Consider the following 16,090-nt stretch of genomic DNA (forward strand, 5'->3'; position numbering starts at 1 on the left):
ACATTGAAGTACAGCGGTAACCCCTGTGGAGAATACAGCCCGGTCTGTTTGCGCAGACTGGTACTGTGATTTCACAGACCACAGCTCGGGACTGCTCGAAATCAGCCAAATCCTGTGATCTTGATTCAGACAACATTTTACATGAGTTGCCATGGTTGACTCAAGACCATAGGATTTGACTCTTAAGTATTTTCAGCTAGTAATAAAATAATGGTTATGTGGACTGCTGTTACTTTATGGTTTTCCTAGCAACTAAAAAACATACATTCCTGAGGATAAATTTGCCTCTGCACAGTCACAGATGTTTTAGGGGTTTTTTTTAGCTCTGTGTGCTGTGTCTTGGCACTAATATTGTTCCCTTCTTACCCGTGCCTATAGATCTCTTCCTAGAAAAACAAAACATGCATACATATATATTTACATACAGTCTAGGAGTTCAGTAGGTAAAAAACAGCAATACAAAGACATTCAATACGAGGTTTTGGTTAAAATATAAATGCTGCAAATATTTGGCTAGCTGCTGTCAGAAGAGGATACATTTTGTCACAATTTGCAGCACACTGTGTAACTGTTTTTATTATTTTTTTAGAATCTGTGAGTTTATTATGCACTGTAGCAATGTGCTGTCCATTCTGTCTACCCAAACATGCAGTGTGATCTTGACCACAAGACAGTGATTTTTTTTTTTTTTTTTTTTGTCTTCTAGGAGAACTTTTTTTTTTTTACTGTGAATGCAATGTAATCCTACATCCTCACCTCCTACAATATACACTCTCCCCTCAAACGCAGACCTCAGACCCATTTTCTTTTCCCATAACTGCACGCGTTTTTGTCTCCTGCAGCCCGAGCTTTATGTGTCCCAAAGCCCACTCCACATCATTTTGCCCTCAGCTGGAAATGCTGATCTTGGCTCCAGCTGAGTTTCAGCTACTGCTGGATGTGGCCTAGTAGTGGGGAGGCACTGCTCAGCCTAACAGCAGTAATTGCCATTTTGGGATTTCTTACTAGGCAGGTCCTGTAAGAGTCTGCATAACGGACGATTAACTCTGATTAGTGGAATCTTGCTTTTATGTGAGAAAATGGCTTTCAACTGTCACTCATCTTTTGTATGTATTCTTCTCTTGAATGAGCAGCTTTCATGTTCCAAACAGTGTTACTAAAATCCACACAGTCCAAAGAAAATACAGACTTACTTTTTGGGGGGCAATTAAACTGAAAATATTCTTCACCTTCTGTTTAGTTGAATGGGACAGTTATCCTTTTTATTTAATGAGCGTGAGTGTAAACGTGCATGCCGTAGAAAGTGTAAAGGTGGATTCATCTGAGTTGGAAAAAGTTCCTTTTATTTTTTGGATGTAATGGAGCATGGACTAAATTCAGGCTTATCATGCCTGTGCCCATGCAAAATACTGCAGTCAGCACCAATACTGATGCATGTTCAGGCTTCCAGCCTTCCTTAAAGCTTCCTTCTGATGGAGTTGCGGGCATTCAGGTTCTAATTTGTGTATGTGCTAGCAAGAAATCCCAGGTACACAGAGACGCTGACCCTAACAGTCAACTTCTGCTATCAGTCTTAAAGAAGTCAGTGCAGTGGGTACTGAGCTTCAACTCATACTGCATGCAGTGCTACACTGCTTACTGCTGGTGTTGGGGGCTGAGGAATCCAGTTTTCTATTGCAACATTGAGCCTCACAGGCATTTTGTGAGTGTTTGCTTCGAGGGGATGCCAAGAGTAGTACGCTTCTGGTTGCTCCATTTGTTAGGAGTAGGGAAGGTCAGAAATTGCACGCAGGGAGAAGAGCTGGGACGAAAGCATCAAAAGGGTCCCCTGAGCTGATCTCAGATTTTCGTAGTTGGAGTGGATGTCTGTATTCTGTACGAACAGCAGGAAGAGCTGCTAACGTGGACCTCCCGACTAAGCAGAGGTAACTGTTCATGTCTTGCACACATGCATGCTTGGTATTTCTTAAATAATCTTAGCAGCTGGATATTTACTAAACAGAAGAGAAAAGATAAAATGTTACTGTTCTCTATTGCAGGAGGAGCATATCTACCCATACTATATCCAGTGTACCCACACTAGTATCAACATACTTGTCCAAATGTCTGCAATTACAGTCAACTATCCCTTTGCCATCTTGCAATATTTTGCCAAAATAAAATAACTTACATCTTCATTATCAGAACGATATTTAGGTTGATCAGCAAATAACTAAGCTAGGTACCGGTTTTCAGATGACACTTACTGAATAGTTGGTCATTTCTCTGTGTCTTTGGATTCAGTCTCCATGTAAATAAAACAAATGCATTGTTTAAATCATAATTATATAATGTTAACATGTCTAAAGATTATTATTTTTTAGTGTTAATTAGGGTTTATAATTTCTAAAGCCCTGTAACACTACACAAGCACCTTCAGATGAAATGTCATTTATGTAGCTTTTGTTTTTTTGCACCCTGCTGCTAATTCCTTTTTGATGTTCTGAGTCATTTTTCCAGTAGAGAGCTTTACAGATCAAAAACAGGCATGAAATTTTTCAGATAACACATTTTAATGACCTGCTTACAAATTATCTCTCATTCTTCTGTACACATTTTAAAAACTGCAAATACTCTGAATGATACCATCTTTGCTGAAGTAGTTCTTCTGAGATCCGTTTGTCCCGACTGTAAAACTTCCATCTGTTCCCTAATGAGTTATAGTAATGTTAATGGCTTCTAAGAAAAAAGTCTTTGAGAGGTGACCTTTTTTATTGTGTCCTGTATTTCTTGTCTTCAGGAAACATGAACAGTTTCACTAACTGATTGTTTTAGTCACAATGTGTAATTGGTTTTAATTTATTTCTGTTGTTACCTGCTCTGCCAGTAATTTTTCTGTGATAAACACGATGGAGCTCTACCTGTTCTAAATAGCTCTGGATAAATAAGATTTGCATTCTTTAGCACAGGCATGATATGGCTTTGGTTATTTGATCCTGTTTATTTGGCTCTGAATTATTGTCAGCAACAAATTTCAAAGATACTACTTTGAAAAACAAGAATATGAGGAAATTTCTTTCATGTGTTCTTTTGTAAAAGTCAAATAATATGTTTTATCTGGAGATGTGGTGGAGCTGTAGGATTGGATTGGGATATGTCTTGCTGCAAAAGTAAAGAAAGACTTGCTTGAAAAGGCTCTGATCTCCAGAGTGGCATGTGAGTGTACAGCGCAGTGAGAAACCTGTGTGAATTCATTAAACAGTGAAAGTAAAAGTCTGTCTTTGTAAGTAGGGCTTTGGGAGGAGGGGGAAGTGTTTTACAAGTAGATATCCTCATAGCTCTCCGGTGAGAGCTGCAAATGTTGTCTCTGTTTTAGATCTCTGGAAACTGAGGCACAGACACGTGCTTGGCTGGGGACCATAAAGCAAATAACGTTGAAAGCCAGGACCAGAGTGCCAGCTTCTGCATCTCCGTCAAGTGCTCCAGGCACTGAACCAGGCAGTTTCCTAGCTCTTGAGGAAAAAGCACTAAATCTTTCATACATTCATTCTGATGAATTGGCCAGATTTTTGTGTGCTGAAGATGTTGTTTAATATTCTTTACCCAGCTCTGTTAGGACTTCTGCTTTTATGGCAGTGATGTCTTTTGCTACAGTTTTACAAGGGTGGGGTTTTTCTCTCATTGATTCCTTAAATGACCTGCTTTCAATTTTAATTCTGGTCTAAAGGATTTCAGTACTTGTCTCCTGTCAATATTAAGGTTTTATTCTTGTCCTTTCATTGCTTATGATAGTAGTAAATGGCAGCAGTTATAGATACCTTATCTTTTTGACAATAAGGCAGCCAACAGTGGTGCTCTCAGTTCAGTGTTAAATTCAGCCATGCTCTTAATAGTCTCTTGTTTTAAACATCAAGCTGCCAAATAAATAGATATAAGTGATTAGCACGGGAAGACAAAGGAGGCGTACTCACTGCTTCTCACCAGTGGAAACATTTGCTTTCATCCTTGATTCTCTAAAACCAAATCAATCTAACAAATCCAGCTAACGAAGCTAATTCTGATTCCTTTGTGTCATCTGTAAAATCACAGTATTCAGAATTTCAGACCAAACCCTGTGCTGCCAAGGGGTTGTTAACCGGGGGGGGGGGGGGCGAGGAACGTAAACAGTTATTCTGCAGGAGGGAAGAGAGAGCATAGTCACTACAGTGGGAATTGCCTTTAAATACTGCTTTATACTGTAATTGACACAAAGGACCTTCCCCCTAGCATCCTCCTGTATTTTTGCAGCCTGGATGCACCTTACAGTTCATGAATGCAAGGACAGTTCCTTTCCAGGGCACTAGAAGATCCCCAAGAGGAGGGAGCAGGTCTGGCCAGGGCCCATGACCACACAGTCCTTTTCAGCATTATTTAGTGGAGCCTTCAAAGAATGTAGCAACACCTGTCCCACTGTACTGTCTTACCAGCCTTTCCTTTTCCCCTCCCATGCCACAGCTCTTCCTCGCTGCCTTTAAAGCACTCACCACTTAAATCATTCCCCCTCAGTCTTACTGTCTGTAAAATGGGGATAGTGATCCTTACTCTTTTGTACAAGGCATACAAATAAGCGTGGGCAAACTCGAAGAAGTAATCTGATAATTGTCATTTCTTAGAAAACACTTTGAAACCACCATTAAAATATTTGCTTTAGGAATGTATTTAGGCACATTTTTTTAAGGAGTGAGTTGATGGCCCTGCTTGGAAGGGCAAATGCTGATGTGCAGGTAGAAACATCTTCCTGTTCTTTAGCAAAAATATTCTTTATGCTGTGAAATCTGAAATCAATGTGAAATCTGCCACACTTGTTGGCATTTATCCAGGTGCCAAATGTCACTTCATGGCAAGCTTTTCCTGAAGACTGAGAAAAACCTTCTGATGTGGTTCTGTAGAAGTAGGAAAGAAGATTAAAAGGATAGAGTGGTACCCAAAATGTTTGAGCTCAGTTTTTAAACAGACATTTTGAACAGTTCTGTGATTGGTTAAAATGGAGGGTTTTTTTCCTCTTTATAAAGTCCTAATTCCTTATCCCCTTCTTCAATTTTGAAATTTAGAGAGTAAAAAAAAAAAAAAGGTACGCTTGTAAAGTAAATGTAAACTCAAGATGTTGAATTGTGTACACTTTTTAATGGTTAATGAATATATAGGAGGATTTCTTGGCGCTTTCTGTGAATTGTTAATATTTTACAAAAGCTGCATTTTAAAATTGGAAGCTTTTCTTTTGAAGTTGGAAGTCATGATTAGAATTATGTCGTGGTTTAACCCCAGCCAGCAACTAAGCAGCACACAGCCGCTCGCTCACTCCCCCCCCGGTGGGATGGTGGGGAGAATCAGAAGAGTAAAAGTGAGAAAACTCGTGGGCTGAGATAAAGACAGTTTAATAGAGAAAGCAAAAGCTGTGCACGCAAGCAAAGCAAAACAAGGAATTCATTCACTGCTTCCCATGGGCAGGCAGGAGTTCAGCCATCTCCAGGAAAGCAGGGCTCCATCACGCCTAATGTTGACTTGGGCAGACAAACGCCATCGCTCCAAACGTCCTCCCCTTCCTCCTTCTTCCCCGGGTTTATATGCTGAGCATGACGCCATATGGTGTGGGATATCCCTTGGGTCAGTTGGGGTCAGCTGTCCCGGCTGTGCCCCCTCCCAGCATCTTGTGCCCCCTCCCAGCATCTTGTGCCCCCCCAGCCTGCTCGCTGGTGGGGTGGGGTGAGGAGCAGAAAAGGCCTTGACTGTGTGTCAGCACTGCTCAGCAGTGACGAAAACATCCCTGTGTTATCAACACTGTTTCCAGCACAAATCCAAAACACAGCCCCATACTAGCTACTGTGAAGAAAATTAACTCTATCCCAGCCAAAACCAGCACAAATTATTTTCCAGCATTTTATAAAAACGATAGCAGAATGGCTCAGGGACTAGGTGGAACAATTAAAAACTTTTTTAGTATTTTGGTTTCGTCACCAGCAGGCTGGATCTAAAAACAGCAGTCAGCGTGTCATCTCTTTGAAGCTGTTTTCTGTTCTTCAGGGCTATGAATACACATCACAAAACCCTCTGGTATAATGAAGCTCGATGTTTGGTATCAGCAAAGCTGCTTTCACTGAGTCGCAGTCTCCCGTAGTCCTATTCCCATCACTAAGTCACTTGCAATCATGGACATTTGAGCTGAAGAGGGTCTGTTAGATCATCCATTCTGTGGTAATACAGAATTTTTCTTTCAGGAGACATAAGCCAGAAAAATTTTATGTTGGTGCTGCTCATTCAGCATGTTCAGTGGATAAATGAGCTGCCTGCCTTCTTAAGTATTAAAGTCAGTCTCTTGACAAGTACACGTGCGTGCATGTACACACCACAGCAACGCATCGCTTGTCAGAGGCTTCTCCTGAGAAGCCTAAACACCTTGGTCTTTGAACATGTACCGGTGCACATACATGAATGATAAAGTATTGAAATGCCTGACAACGTTATAAGTAGTTATCTGGTGTTAGATTTCAAGGGCAGCCAGTGTCGGAGGCCATTTGAAAAGAGACGGTGTCTCTGAAGTACCTCCAGATGCGTAGACATTGATCTGTTGGCTGTAAACGCCTGTGTGGGAGAGCTCGGGGCTGTGAATTACAGCATCTGTGTTCTCCTGAAAGCCACCCACAGGCCTGATAAACCAGGGGGAAACGCTTCAGAATCAGTTTAAATATGCATTAGAGATGCCTTTTAAATAATAATAAATTCCAAGCTTTAATTCTTCAAAATCGTAGTTCACTACTGTATCACAGACTGGAAGATCGTGCGTGTTAGCTGTCAGTTCTCACTTCAGCGCATGAATGTGTGCAGTAGAGGTGCTGCATAAACATAGATGGCTGCTAGGCGAGGCTGTATGTCCAGTAATAATCGTTCAAGAGTCCCCCCCCAAATGGATCTTCAAGTCTGTTTACTCATTGTGTCTATTACACTGTAATTGTGTGGGTTTTATTATAGAATGTCATTTGTTACTGTTTCATATGCCCTTTTAAACGTCTGCTTTATCTTTAGGAGTGTAGTAGTATTGTGCTTTTCTGTTCTAAAGCACAAAGATCAGCTCAGATCATTAGCCATGCTGCTATTATGTGGTCAATGTTAATGTTTTGAGCTTCTGAAATTAATGAAATATGCATTACTGGCATATGACAGCTGGGGTTTACTTTGTTTTTAGAATGATTTGTATTTAAGTAGGGTGTAAAATTAATAATTTTTGGCTGCAGAGCTATTGCCTGGATGTTGTGGTTTGAATTTAATGAACATACGTGTTTGATCACATCTTCAAAAAAAAAAAAAAAAAAGACTTTTAAATATCAATGAAATTTTTTCCCTCATACCCCTTTTTTTCTAATTTAATGATCAAAGCTTTTAAGTGGACAGTTGTGAGATCTCGTGATTTCTTGATGAGAAAGTAGAGCTAATAGCTGTATGGTGAAAATGAATCCAGAAAAGCAGTGGGTGAGCTTAATGATGGGTCTGAATGTATCAGGAATTTTGCCACCGGCTTCAGTGGTGCTAAACTGTCTCTCTGAATATTAAAGTGTTTTGTGTTTAACTGCCAAAGTCAGACACGTTTTACTGACTTCTCCCCCTTGTAGGCAGAGGATAGTGGAATTGGACTATTAAAAACACAGATGCAACGAGGTTCATATCTAAAGTCAAAACAAAAGAAGCTAATATCGATTGAAGTGCTTTGGTGCTAAAGGCACAGGACTGCAAATCTGAATGAGTAGAATTGCCTTCTGTCTGCCTTAAAGTGCGGACAGGTAGTCAGAAGTGTTTGAATTATTGTAAGTTAATGAATTATCACTTGTCTTTTAAACCACAGTAAGTGACCATACTTTTACAACTCAGGCACTGATTGAGGGTGGTGAGGGGTTTTTTTGGCATTTTCTGTATCTTTGCTACCTTGCTGTTTGTGATCATACAAGTCTTTGTGGGACTGTGCAGTGAATCAAGTCAAAAATAACCCAGGAAAAAGAGGTTATCTTTACAGTCCAGCTCAGTCCCCACCTGCTTTGCTGCATGGTGCCCAACAGTTGTAGAAACACAGCGGAAAGGTAGGTTTGCACGGGAACAGAGATGAAGGTACATTTTTGCCCAGAGGTACACGTGTAAAAGTATGGCCTCAGCCCATTGTAATAATGTATGAAAAAATGCATTGGCCTAAACCATATGGGTTGCAGAGAGTACATGTGAGCAAGTGGTTTCAAGCTGATTTTTTTTTTTTTTAAAACTTTGCATTTGCGGTGGGCTAAAAGAATAAACAAGTTACTGCCATTTGGCTGGTGGATTGTAACTTCTTAGGTATGATAACTGTTCTTGTGGTCATGTGTTCATAGCAAGAGTCTGATCTTTGACAAGTTGTTTAGCATTTCTGTACAGCGTTAAACAAAGCAACAGTGCATGTTAATGCTTGTACAGTAATGATCTAAGGGCCTCTGCATTGCCACCTTAGACTAGAGGTGGCAACAGCAGTATGTCTAAACACAGAAGAAAGCACCGTATTTAAAATATCCAAATTATCATGGCAATTAAACCTCACTGCAAACCCAGTCAGAATTATTCTTGGCAGTGGCATTTCATCCCTAAGTTATCAGGAATGTATTTGCATCTTACCAGTCATTTGAGGGGATTCTCAAATTATATAGTAATGCGGATTGGTTTACGCTTTGCTTTTAAACAGGGCAGAAAAGCTCCAGTTGCTTAACCACAGGCCTGTGACGGCAGTTGAAATACAGCTGGTAAGTAACAATGCTCCTGAGTGTTCAAAGCTTAAATGAAAGCAGCTTTAACCTTGAAGACCAATTGAATAATTACTTTCTCATGGTCAGTGATTGAATGTATCCCTTTATGCACATCTTCATGTTCATGGTTTCAAATCCACTCTGCTTCCTCTCTGAGACCTCCTTAGAGACCTGCCCATCTTTCTTTCAGACAGATTCTCCACCTCTGTTTGCTTCAGTGTCACATAGTGAAAATGCCCAATGCAGTCGTTAAAGGTTAGTTACAGTATTGTGAGTAAGAATATATTTAACCTGAGTCTTTTTGCTGCTGCTCTGTAATCAAGTACTGCACTTTTTGACAGCTGTGATGACATGATTGTTTTGATGGCAGGGTTTTATGTTATAGTAAAACCAAACACGCTAAAAAGGAATGAGTAATGACTGATAGGGAATTTTGAGCAGTGGTGCAGAATGAGAAATGGATATAAACAGACTTTCTGATGGAGAGTAGCCATTAACAATCTGTTAAGCATAGTTCTGATGCAAGGAGGGGTTGTCGCTAAATAGAAATAGATGGTTATATTCTCTGAAGTATCTCCTTAGGAATACAAAATCCTGTGGTAATAAAGAGATTATTATAATAAGGGTATTCTTTTAATAAAGATCTCTTACATTAAGAACATCTGTTTACAATCTTATCCTGAAACCAAGCTATGTAGTAACGGGATCATATTTTGCTGCAAAAAACAGGAGGATTAAAGAGGTACCAGTAGGACTATTTTTCTTTTGTAGCCAAGGAGTAGATACTGTAATGCTGAAGGCATCTCATTAAAAAAAAATGCTTCTAGCTGAGGAATTGATACTGTGTTTTGTGATTGAAGAGATCAGTGTCAGTCATCAACCCAACCAAGAGCATTAAGGCTTCATGAGTTTTGCTTAGGAAGTTAGTCATAAGTGGTGATGTAGAGCCTGTCTCATCCTTTGTTAGCTTCATGTGCTTAGACACAGATTTATTATGTTCCCATATAGGCTGTATACTGTCTTTTTTCCCCTTTTCTTCTTTAAATGCAATAATCTTTTGCTGCTTTCAGGTGACTGTGGTTTTGTCCATCTTTTCCCTCCTTCCCTCATTATCCTACCTAGTTCCTCATTATCTTATCCATCCATAAAATATTGAAAAGAGTTTTGCTCCTGTGTCATGTTTGAAGTCCAGGAGGCAAGTATAAGAAATTTGGGCTTTTATATTAGAAGTCTGGTTTCTGTAGAGTGTCGTACTTTAGATATTCCAAGGTCTGTAATGTCAAAGTTAGATAAAACTCATTGCTAAAACTTACAGAATACAGACACGAGATTTGCGTTCAGTGTCAGCCCATTATTGATACGTAACCTTTCTCTAATGATCAAAAGCAACTTGTGAAAAATGTAATATTCATATGTTTGGGGACTAGTCTGAATTTGTATTGTCATGGAAGTATTGGGGATGCAGTTACTTTTGTTCCATTGCGATACCCCTGTAATTCCCAGGACAAGTTTCTCCAAAACCAGTATTACAGTAAACTAGGTTGACTGGATTGTTATCGCTGTGTTAAGTCTCCCCGAAACTGCAGTACACTTACTCTTTCATCAAAGCACATCAAAGTCTTTTGAGCTCAATAACTGCTAGGAAACTGCAGGCCATTTTTGTTAGTGAAATACAGAGACTAGGAGCAATAGCAAGGAAATTATTTTGCTGTTCAATTGCTGTCTTGAATCATTTTGGTTTCTGGTGAGGACAGGGGAAGGAGATTGTAGCAGTGCAACGTCTTTGAACACAGAAAACCTGTCTCTTCTCTGAGCATCTTTGAGTAGAAAATAACGCAGAGCCGTGGAGGCTACCAGCGTTTTCTTCTTTGATGTTGGTAGGGAGAATATTAGCCATACGCAGATTTCATGCAGGCAAATCAATTCACTGCAGTCGATGGACGAGAGACAACCTACAGAGAAGTGAATACTAGGTCTAAAATTGCCTTGATTCTCTTTTCATTGAACTTGTCCCTGCTACTCAAAAGCTTTGAGTCACTCCTGGAGTTGAAATCAGAAATAAATGATGATGACAACGACTTCTGACCACTTCATATAATGTAGGCAAATCTTATTTTTTAAAAAGCCAGCTTTAAACAAAATGCCAAACAAGCCATATCTCTGTCTCTCACTTGCTCGAATAGTTTTGATGTCTCAAACTTTTATTCAGTGCTGCCTGTCCATGGAATGGAGTCAAATTTACCTGATAGGGTTTTAATAGCTGATGTGAGAGGATAGTTATATTTACTACTGCTTGTTGCTTTTTTGCCTTTCCAGCTTTTTGGTTTTTTACTTTCCGTCTATAAAATTCCCTTAGTTGTATGCAAACAATAAATCAGTTTTGGTAAAATTACAGTTAAGCTAAAAAGCAAATTTATGTTGTGATCTTTTGATCTCATGTTCTTTTGTAAGTCTTTATGCATAAATTGCTGTATTGTTCATATTTGTCTTTTCCGGACTGTGTGCCAGGATTTATTTTCAAACAACAATAGCAACAAAAGGAGCATGAAATTCTAATTCATATCGCACAGGGTAAAACACTGTACACATTGCAGCTATCTTGACCTCCTGTTTAATCTTTAACATATGTTGTTCCTGGCTCAGTGATTCACAAAGGAGGAAAAAAAAGACAGTGGTGTTGATCTAACCATGACAGTGGTCCAGCTTTACTTAATGCTGAACCGTGATGGGCTTGAAGATTAAGCATCATCTTTTCTAATTAACAAATTGCTCCACATTCTTCTTTCTGAATGGAAAAGTAGATTTTAATTCTGTGCTTTTTAAAACTAGATTTCCATCTCGGAGAGCTTTGTACCTCGTGATACGTGCTCTGCATAACCAGCCTGGCAGATTGTCTTTCACTGTTGAATAGAAAATAATAATGTGAAGTAATCTTCTGGAAAATGGAAGATGTTAGAGGATTTAAACATTTTATTTTCTCAATAATATATTTTGCTACCCACTTTGCATACTTGGTTAATTATCTCTGAGGGACATTAATCCAATTATTCAGTCTTTTACTCTATTTCTTTTTTATGTGCTTTTTTTCTATTAGCATGTTGGTGCTGAACAATTTCAAATTACTGCTCAAAGGAGGAAATAGCAGTCATTTTCTCATAAAATATGTACCTCCTACACTGGAGTTAAATTATGTGCTTGATAGCTTTGGAAGTGATCAGAACCCCTATTTCCTTTTTTACTGTAATTTAGTGATTATTTTTTAAATAGAATTCATAGCTTATTATTCAAATAAACAATAGCTTTTAACCCATAGATTGTTCTGTTCTGTCATGCTGAGGTTATTACTTACCCTTGAGACAGTTTCTCAGTTCTTTCAGAACTTTTTAGGGTTCTTCGGTGAGGCTTTAGTTATTCTTCGACATTTGCAGTGTATTGCCGTATCTCAGGAGGCTAAATGAAATAACCATTATCATTGAAAGCTTAAAAGAAGCACAGTGCGGATGATGAAGTCTCTTATACTTTGCTTTTACTTGGGTAAGCAGAAAAGATACAGTATGGTTATAATTAGGGAAAGCATGTTCCTAAAATGTTTGTCCTTGTTTCACCGAATTAAAAAAAATAGACAAGTATGCATGTGTGTATATATACGTCTGTGTTCATATTTTGTGCTTACACGTGAACATGGCACTATGAACACACAGATTTGCACATTTATTTTATGAATAAACACTTTAATCTTTGAAATTATCTTGATAGTCAGGCTAGCTGTTATTTTCTGATTTACCTTCTCAATAAATAAAAGCTTCTGAAAATGACTTTCTGCCATGAGAATTTATCAGCAGGTTTTCATGTGACTTATTGCTTAATGTAATTCTATTATTACATTCTGATTTGGTAATTGTGGTTGTTTTGTTCCTCTGAGAAATTCATACGTAGTGCTCAATTAAAAAAAGCTACTGTTAAAATGTGCAGCTGGGAAAGGCTGCGTGGTAGTAAAATATTCCACATACACATTTGTTTAATAAGCACAGTTCTGGTTCCCAGTAGCGGTTACGTTACTGAGCAAGGCATCTGCCAGTGTTTAATTCTGCAGATGACGAGCGATTTGTCTTTTCCTTCTCTTGTAGCAAGATTCAGTGATGGATGTTGGATGCATGTTTCATTTTGCTGTGTTGGAAAGTCCATGCATAGATGGATCTGGAGAGGCAGAACAGAATTGGCATCCTTTTCTTGATGTACTCTCCATTTAGTAAATGTTTGCCTAATTTTAAGCTTAAAGTCTAGTTAAGTTAGTTGGACCGCTTGAGTACTGGAAATTAAGTTAATACATAAGCTGTGGCTTAACAGTTGTAGGTACAAGGTGCTTAAGCAGGTGAAAAATTGGTTATTAGACTTCTAAATAAAGGTAGCATCGCTCTCAAAGGTGAGCAGTACAGTGGCTTCAGCTGCCTTCTGAATAATTTGTATATATTCCACAGTTCTGAAGATCTGGCTGTTTTTATCAATACATTTATCAATAAAGAAAGAAGCAACTCTAGGTACTCAGGATTGAAAAGTATATACTAGCTGCAGGGGGAACATGCCTCCTTTTTATTAGCTGTAAGAATTTTATGCCAATTAAGTTACCAAATAAAGTTTTCCTTCTTCCTTCCTTGATTTCTTCTTTGGTCATCTTGTAGATTATATTCTTTAGAGCATTAGCTGGAGGGGAAATGAAAAGTGAAAAATGCTTACTGTATGAATATATTGCAATGAGAGTTTAATAACTAACTGTTACTAGTTTGAGTGAAATAGAAGTTGTTATTAAAGCCTGACTTGACAGAGCTGATCTTGACCCCCTAGTTGCGTTTCATAGGAAATACATGCTGTGTATATGTATGAATGACATTGATATGCTACAACATTTGCTACAAAAACACTGTAGTTATTTTGGGATAGTATAGACTTGAATGGTGAAAAGCAGTAACGGCTTGGGAATTATTTATTACAAGAAGCAGCATAGCTGATATGACTTACTGACTTTCTCTGTGTTCATTTCAAGAAAATCCTTGCTCTCAGCCCTGAGAAGGAGACATGCTTGTCTTGCTGCACATCAGGGTGCTTTTTATCTATAAATTGTGATACTGTGATATTGTCCAATTCTGTTACTTGTGCAAACCCCTGAATATTGAAAATACACAGTTCACCGGAGCTCTGGTTGATGATACCCTACGCTTTGCACATGGCATCATCTGGGAGGATAATCTATTTCCATTTGGCTTGTGTGGCACTGCCAACATAAACACCTTATGTCATACGCTTATTAAAAACATTTGCATTTTTGTTTTCCTTAGTATAAACTTTGCATTCCTGACTGCTTATGGTTTGAATCTGTTGCTTGAGCAGTTTCAGCCCAATTGCAAGCTAGAGGTTAGCAAGGCTTTTTGATAGATATTTTTTCATATATTGGTAAAATTCTTGCTGGAAAAGTAGGTACTTGAATACAGTTGTTTCTTTTTGCCTCTTAGGCTTTTTCTTACGCGTAATTTCTCTTCTGAGCATCATAACCTATTATTGCCTAGTACGATCAGTAGCAAAGGTATTTTGTCTTACAGTTGTAAATCAGAAGACTGTGCAAACATCTGTTGAATCTAGAATAAGCCTCTGAGTGACCTTCTGTTTCCCTTGATATCTGTTTTCCTTTAGGACAGTTTCATTTGTCTCTTTATCTACATGCTCTCTGTGCTTAATTTTTGATTTTTTTCTTTTGGCGTGCTGCTTTGCTGCTTCCTAATTGCTTATGTTTTCGTATGCCGCTGCTCAGGCTGTTTCCCTGAAGAGTGAAAAAAATTGATTTTTATAGCTTATGCTTTTGATCCTTTGAATTCTTGAATAGTATCACAGCAAAATAGCGCTGAAGCATCAACTTGAATAATAAGCTGTCCATCCTGCCAAATGTAGATTTTTGTCTATCGGTAATTTCTGGTGTGAGAGCTGGCAGTGAGGATGCACGGCTCGGAGGCACCGAGAGGTGAGCCGTTGATGAATTTGCTACACAGTTTAAGGAATTACCACTTCCCTCTGGCAGAGACGACAGATCTGTCAACAGAAGGAAATTTGGAGCTACTTTCCCCGCTTCGTAGTGCAGTATCCAGCATCTTTTTTAAAGATGCTTTTCTCAACAGTTTAGTGAGACATCAGTTACAGCACCAAAGCATCTGAAACATGAGAGACTATTTTCTTTCATCAACTTTCTGGTAAAGTGTGATTTCTTAAACTGCCAGAGCAATCATCAGAGCTCATCTGCCAATGTCCCGAGTTGTATCTGCAGTTTGTCAATCTCTCAGGCTTCCGTCTTCAGCCAGTACAAACGACATCAACATGATTGTTCATATTGGGAGTTGGGGCATTGCTCATTTGGCACTCAGGGGCACGTAAGAAGCAGTGATTAGACACTCGGGTAAGTGTATTCTGCCTTAAATGCAGAAGTGGAGAAGAGTCGATGCTGATCTAGAAATAACTTTCTATTATCTGTTTCAGTTCTGATCAAATCCTTGTGTTTAACTCTGGCTACCTGAAGCAAGCACCTAGGAGAAAGTGTTTGGAGAAGAAAGGGAAAGGAGATGTATAGGGAGGGATAAAATTTAAATGCGGAAGAGGGGCGGACTTCGTGTGACCCAAGAAATCAAATCTAAACCAGGCAAGGTACTGTTTTTCTGAAGATCGGAAAGCAGTGGGATGGTAACGAATGCAGGAGACATTGGCCACCAAGAGAGAAATCATTCTGCCTTGAGTGATATTGCCTGTCCAAAGGATGTGGGCTTTTTCTCTGTACGGTTCCTGCTGCTATGGGGCTGTCACCTTTAAAGTTCAATGTAACAGTAATTAATAAGACTATAATCCAGTCCAAAAACCAGGCTGATAATCCTCTACAAAACTTAACCGCGTAGGTCATCTGTAGAGTAATGGCTTTGTCAGCAGTATTGGCAACAAAAGAGCGTATGTACGCACTGTAACATACTTTATTGTATAATGTTGATGCTCCAAGGTATGCTGGTCAAGCTGCTGAGATGATCACTTCTGAAATGCAGTCTAGCAGGCAACTGTCTGATACCACTTCAGTAGCTGCAGCAGTTGCTTACACAGAAGGGTAACATTAGGAGGATTTTTAGTATATTTTAACTCATAGTGTATAGTATAGCAGCTGGCGGTAATGAGAGCCAGGGCTGTTTTTCAAGCCAGGGTCCTACAGTAGTTCTTGAACTAACCGTAGTTGGAAAGCCACTCCACAGAGAATTTCATCCTTTGATCAGTATGGGCCCCAGAAACAGTCATTTGCA

At 39.1% G+C, this 16,090-nt stretch overlaps 1 protein-coding gene across 2 annotated transcripts in view; it reads left to right on the forward strand.

Moving 5' to 3' along the window:
• CRCP (CGRP receptor component) overlaps positions 1 to 16,090 on the forward strand; it is a 44,646-nt gene that overhangs the window by 15,463 nt on the left and 13,093 nt on the right. For both annotated transcript variants that reach the window (XM_076354598.1, XM_076354597.1), the window contains exon 5: positions 8,711 to 8,768. In XM_076354598.1, coding sequence (XP_076210713.1) covers positions 8,711 to 8,768 — 58 coding nt within the window. The remainder of the gene's footprint in view (positions 1 to 8,710; positions 8,769 to 16,090) is intronic.

This window comes from Aptenodytes patagonicus, chromosome 17 (assembly GCF_965638725.1).
Source record: "Aptenodytes patagonicus chromosome 17, bAptPat1.pri.cur, whole genome shotgun sequence".
Lineage (NCBI taxonomy): Eukaryota > Metazoa > Chordata > Aves > Sphenisciformes > Spheniscidae > Aptenodytes > Aptenodytes patagonicus.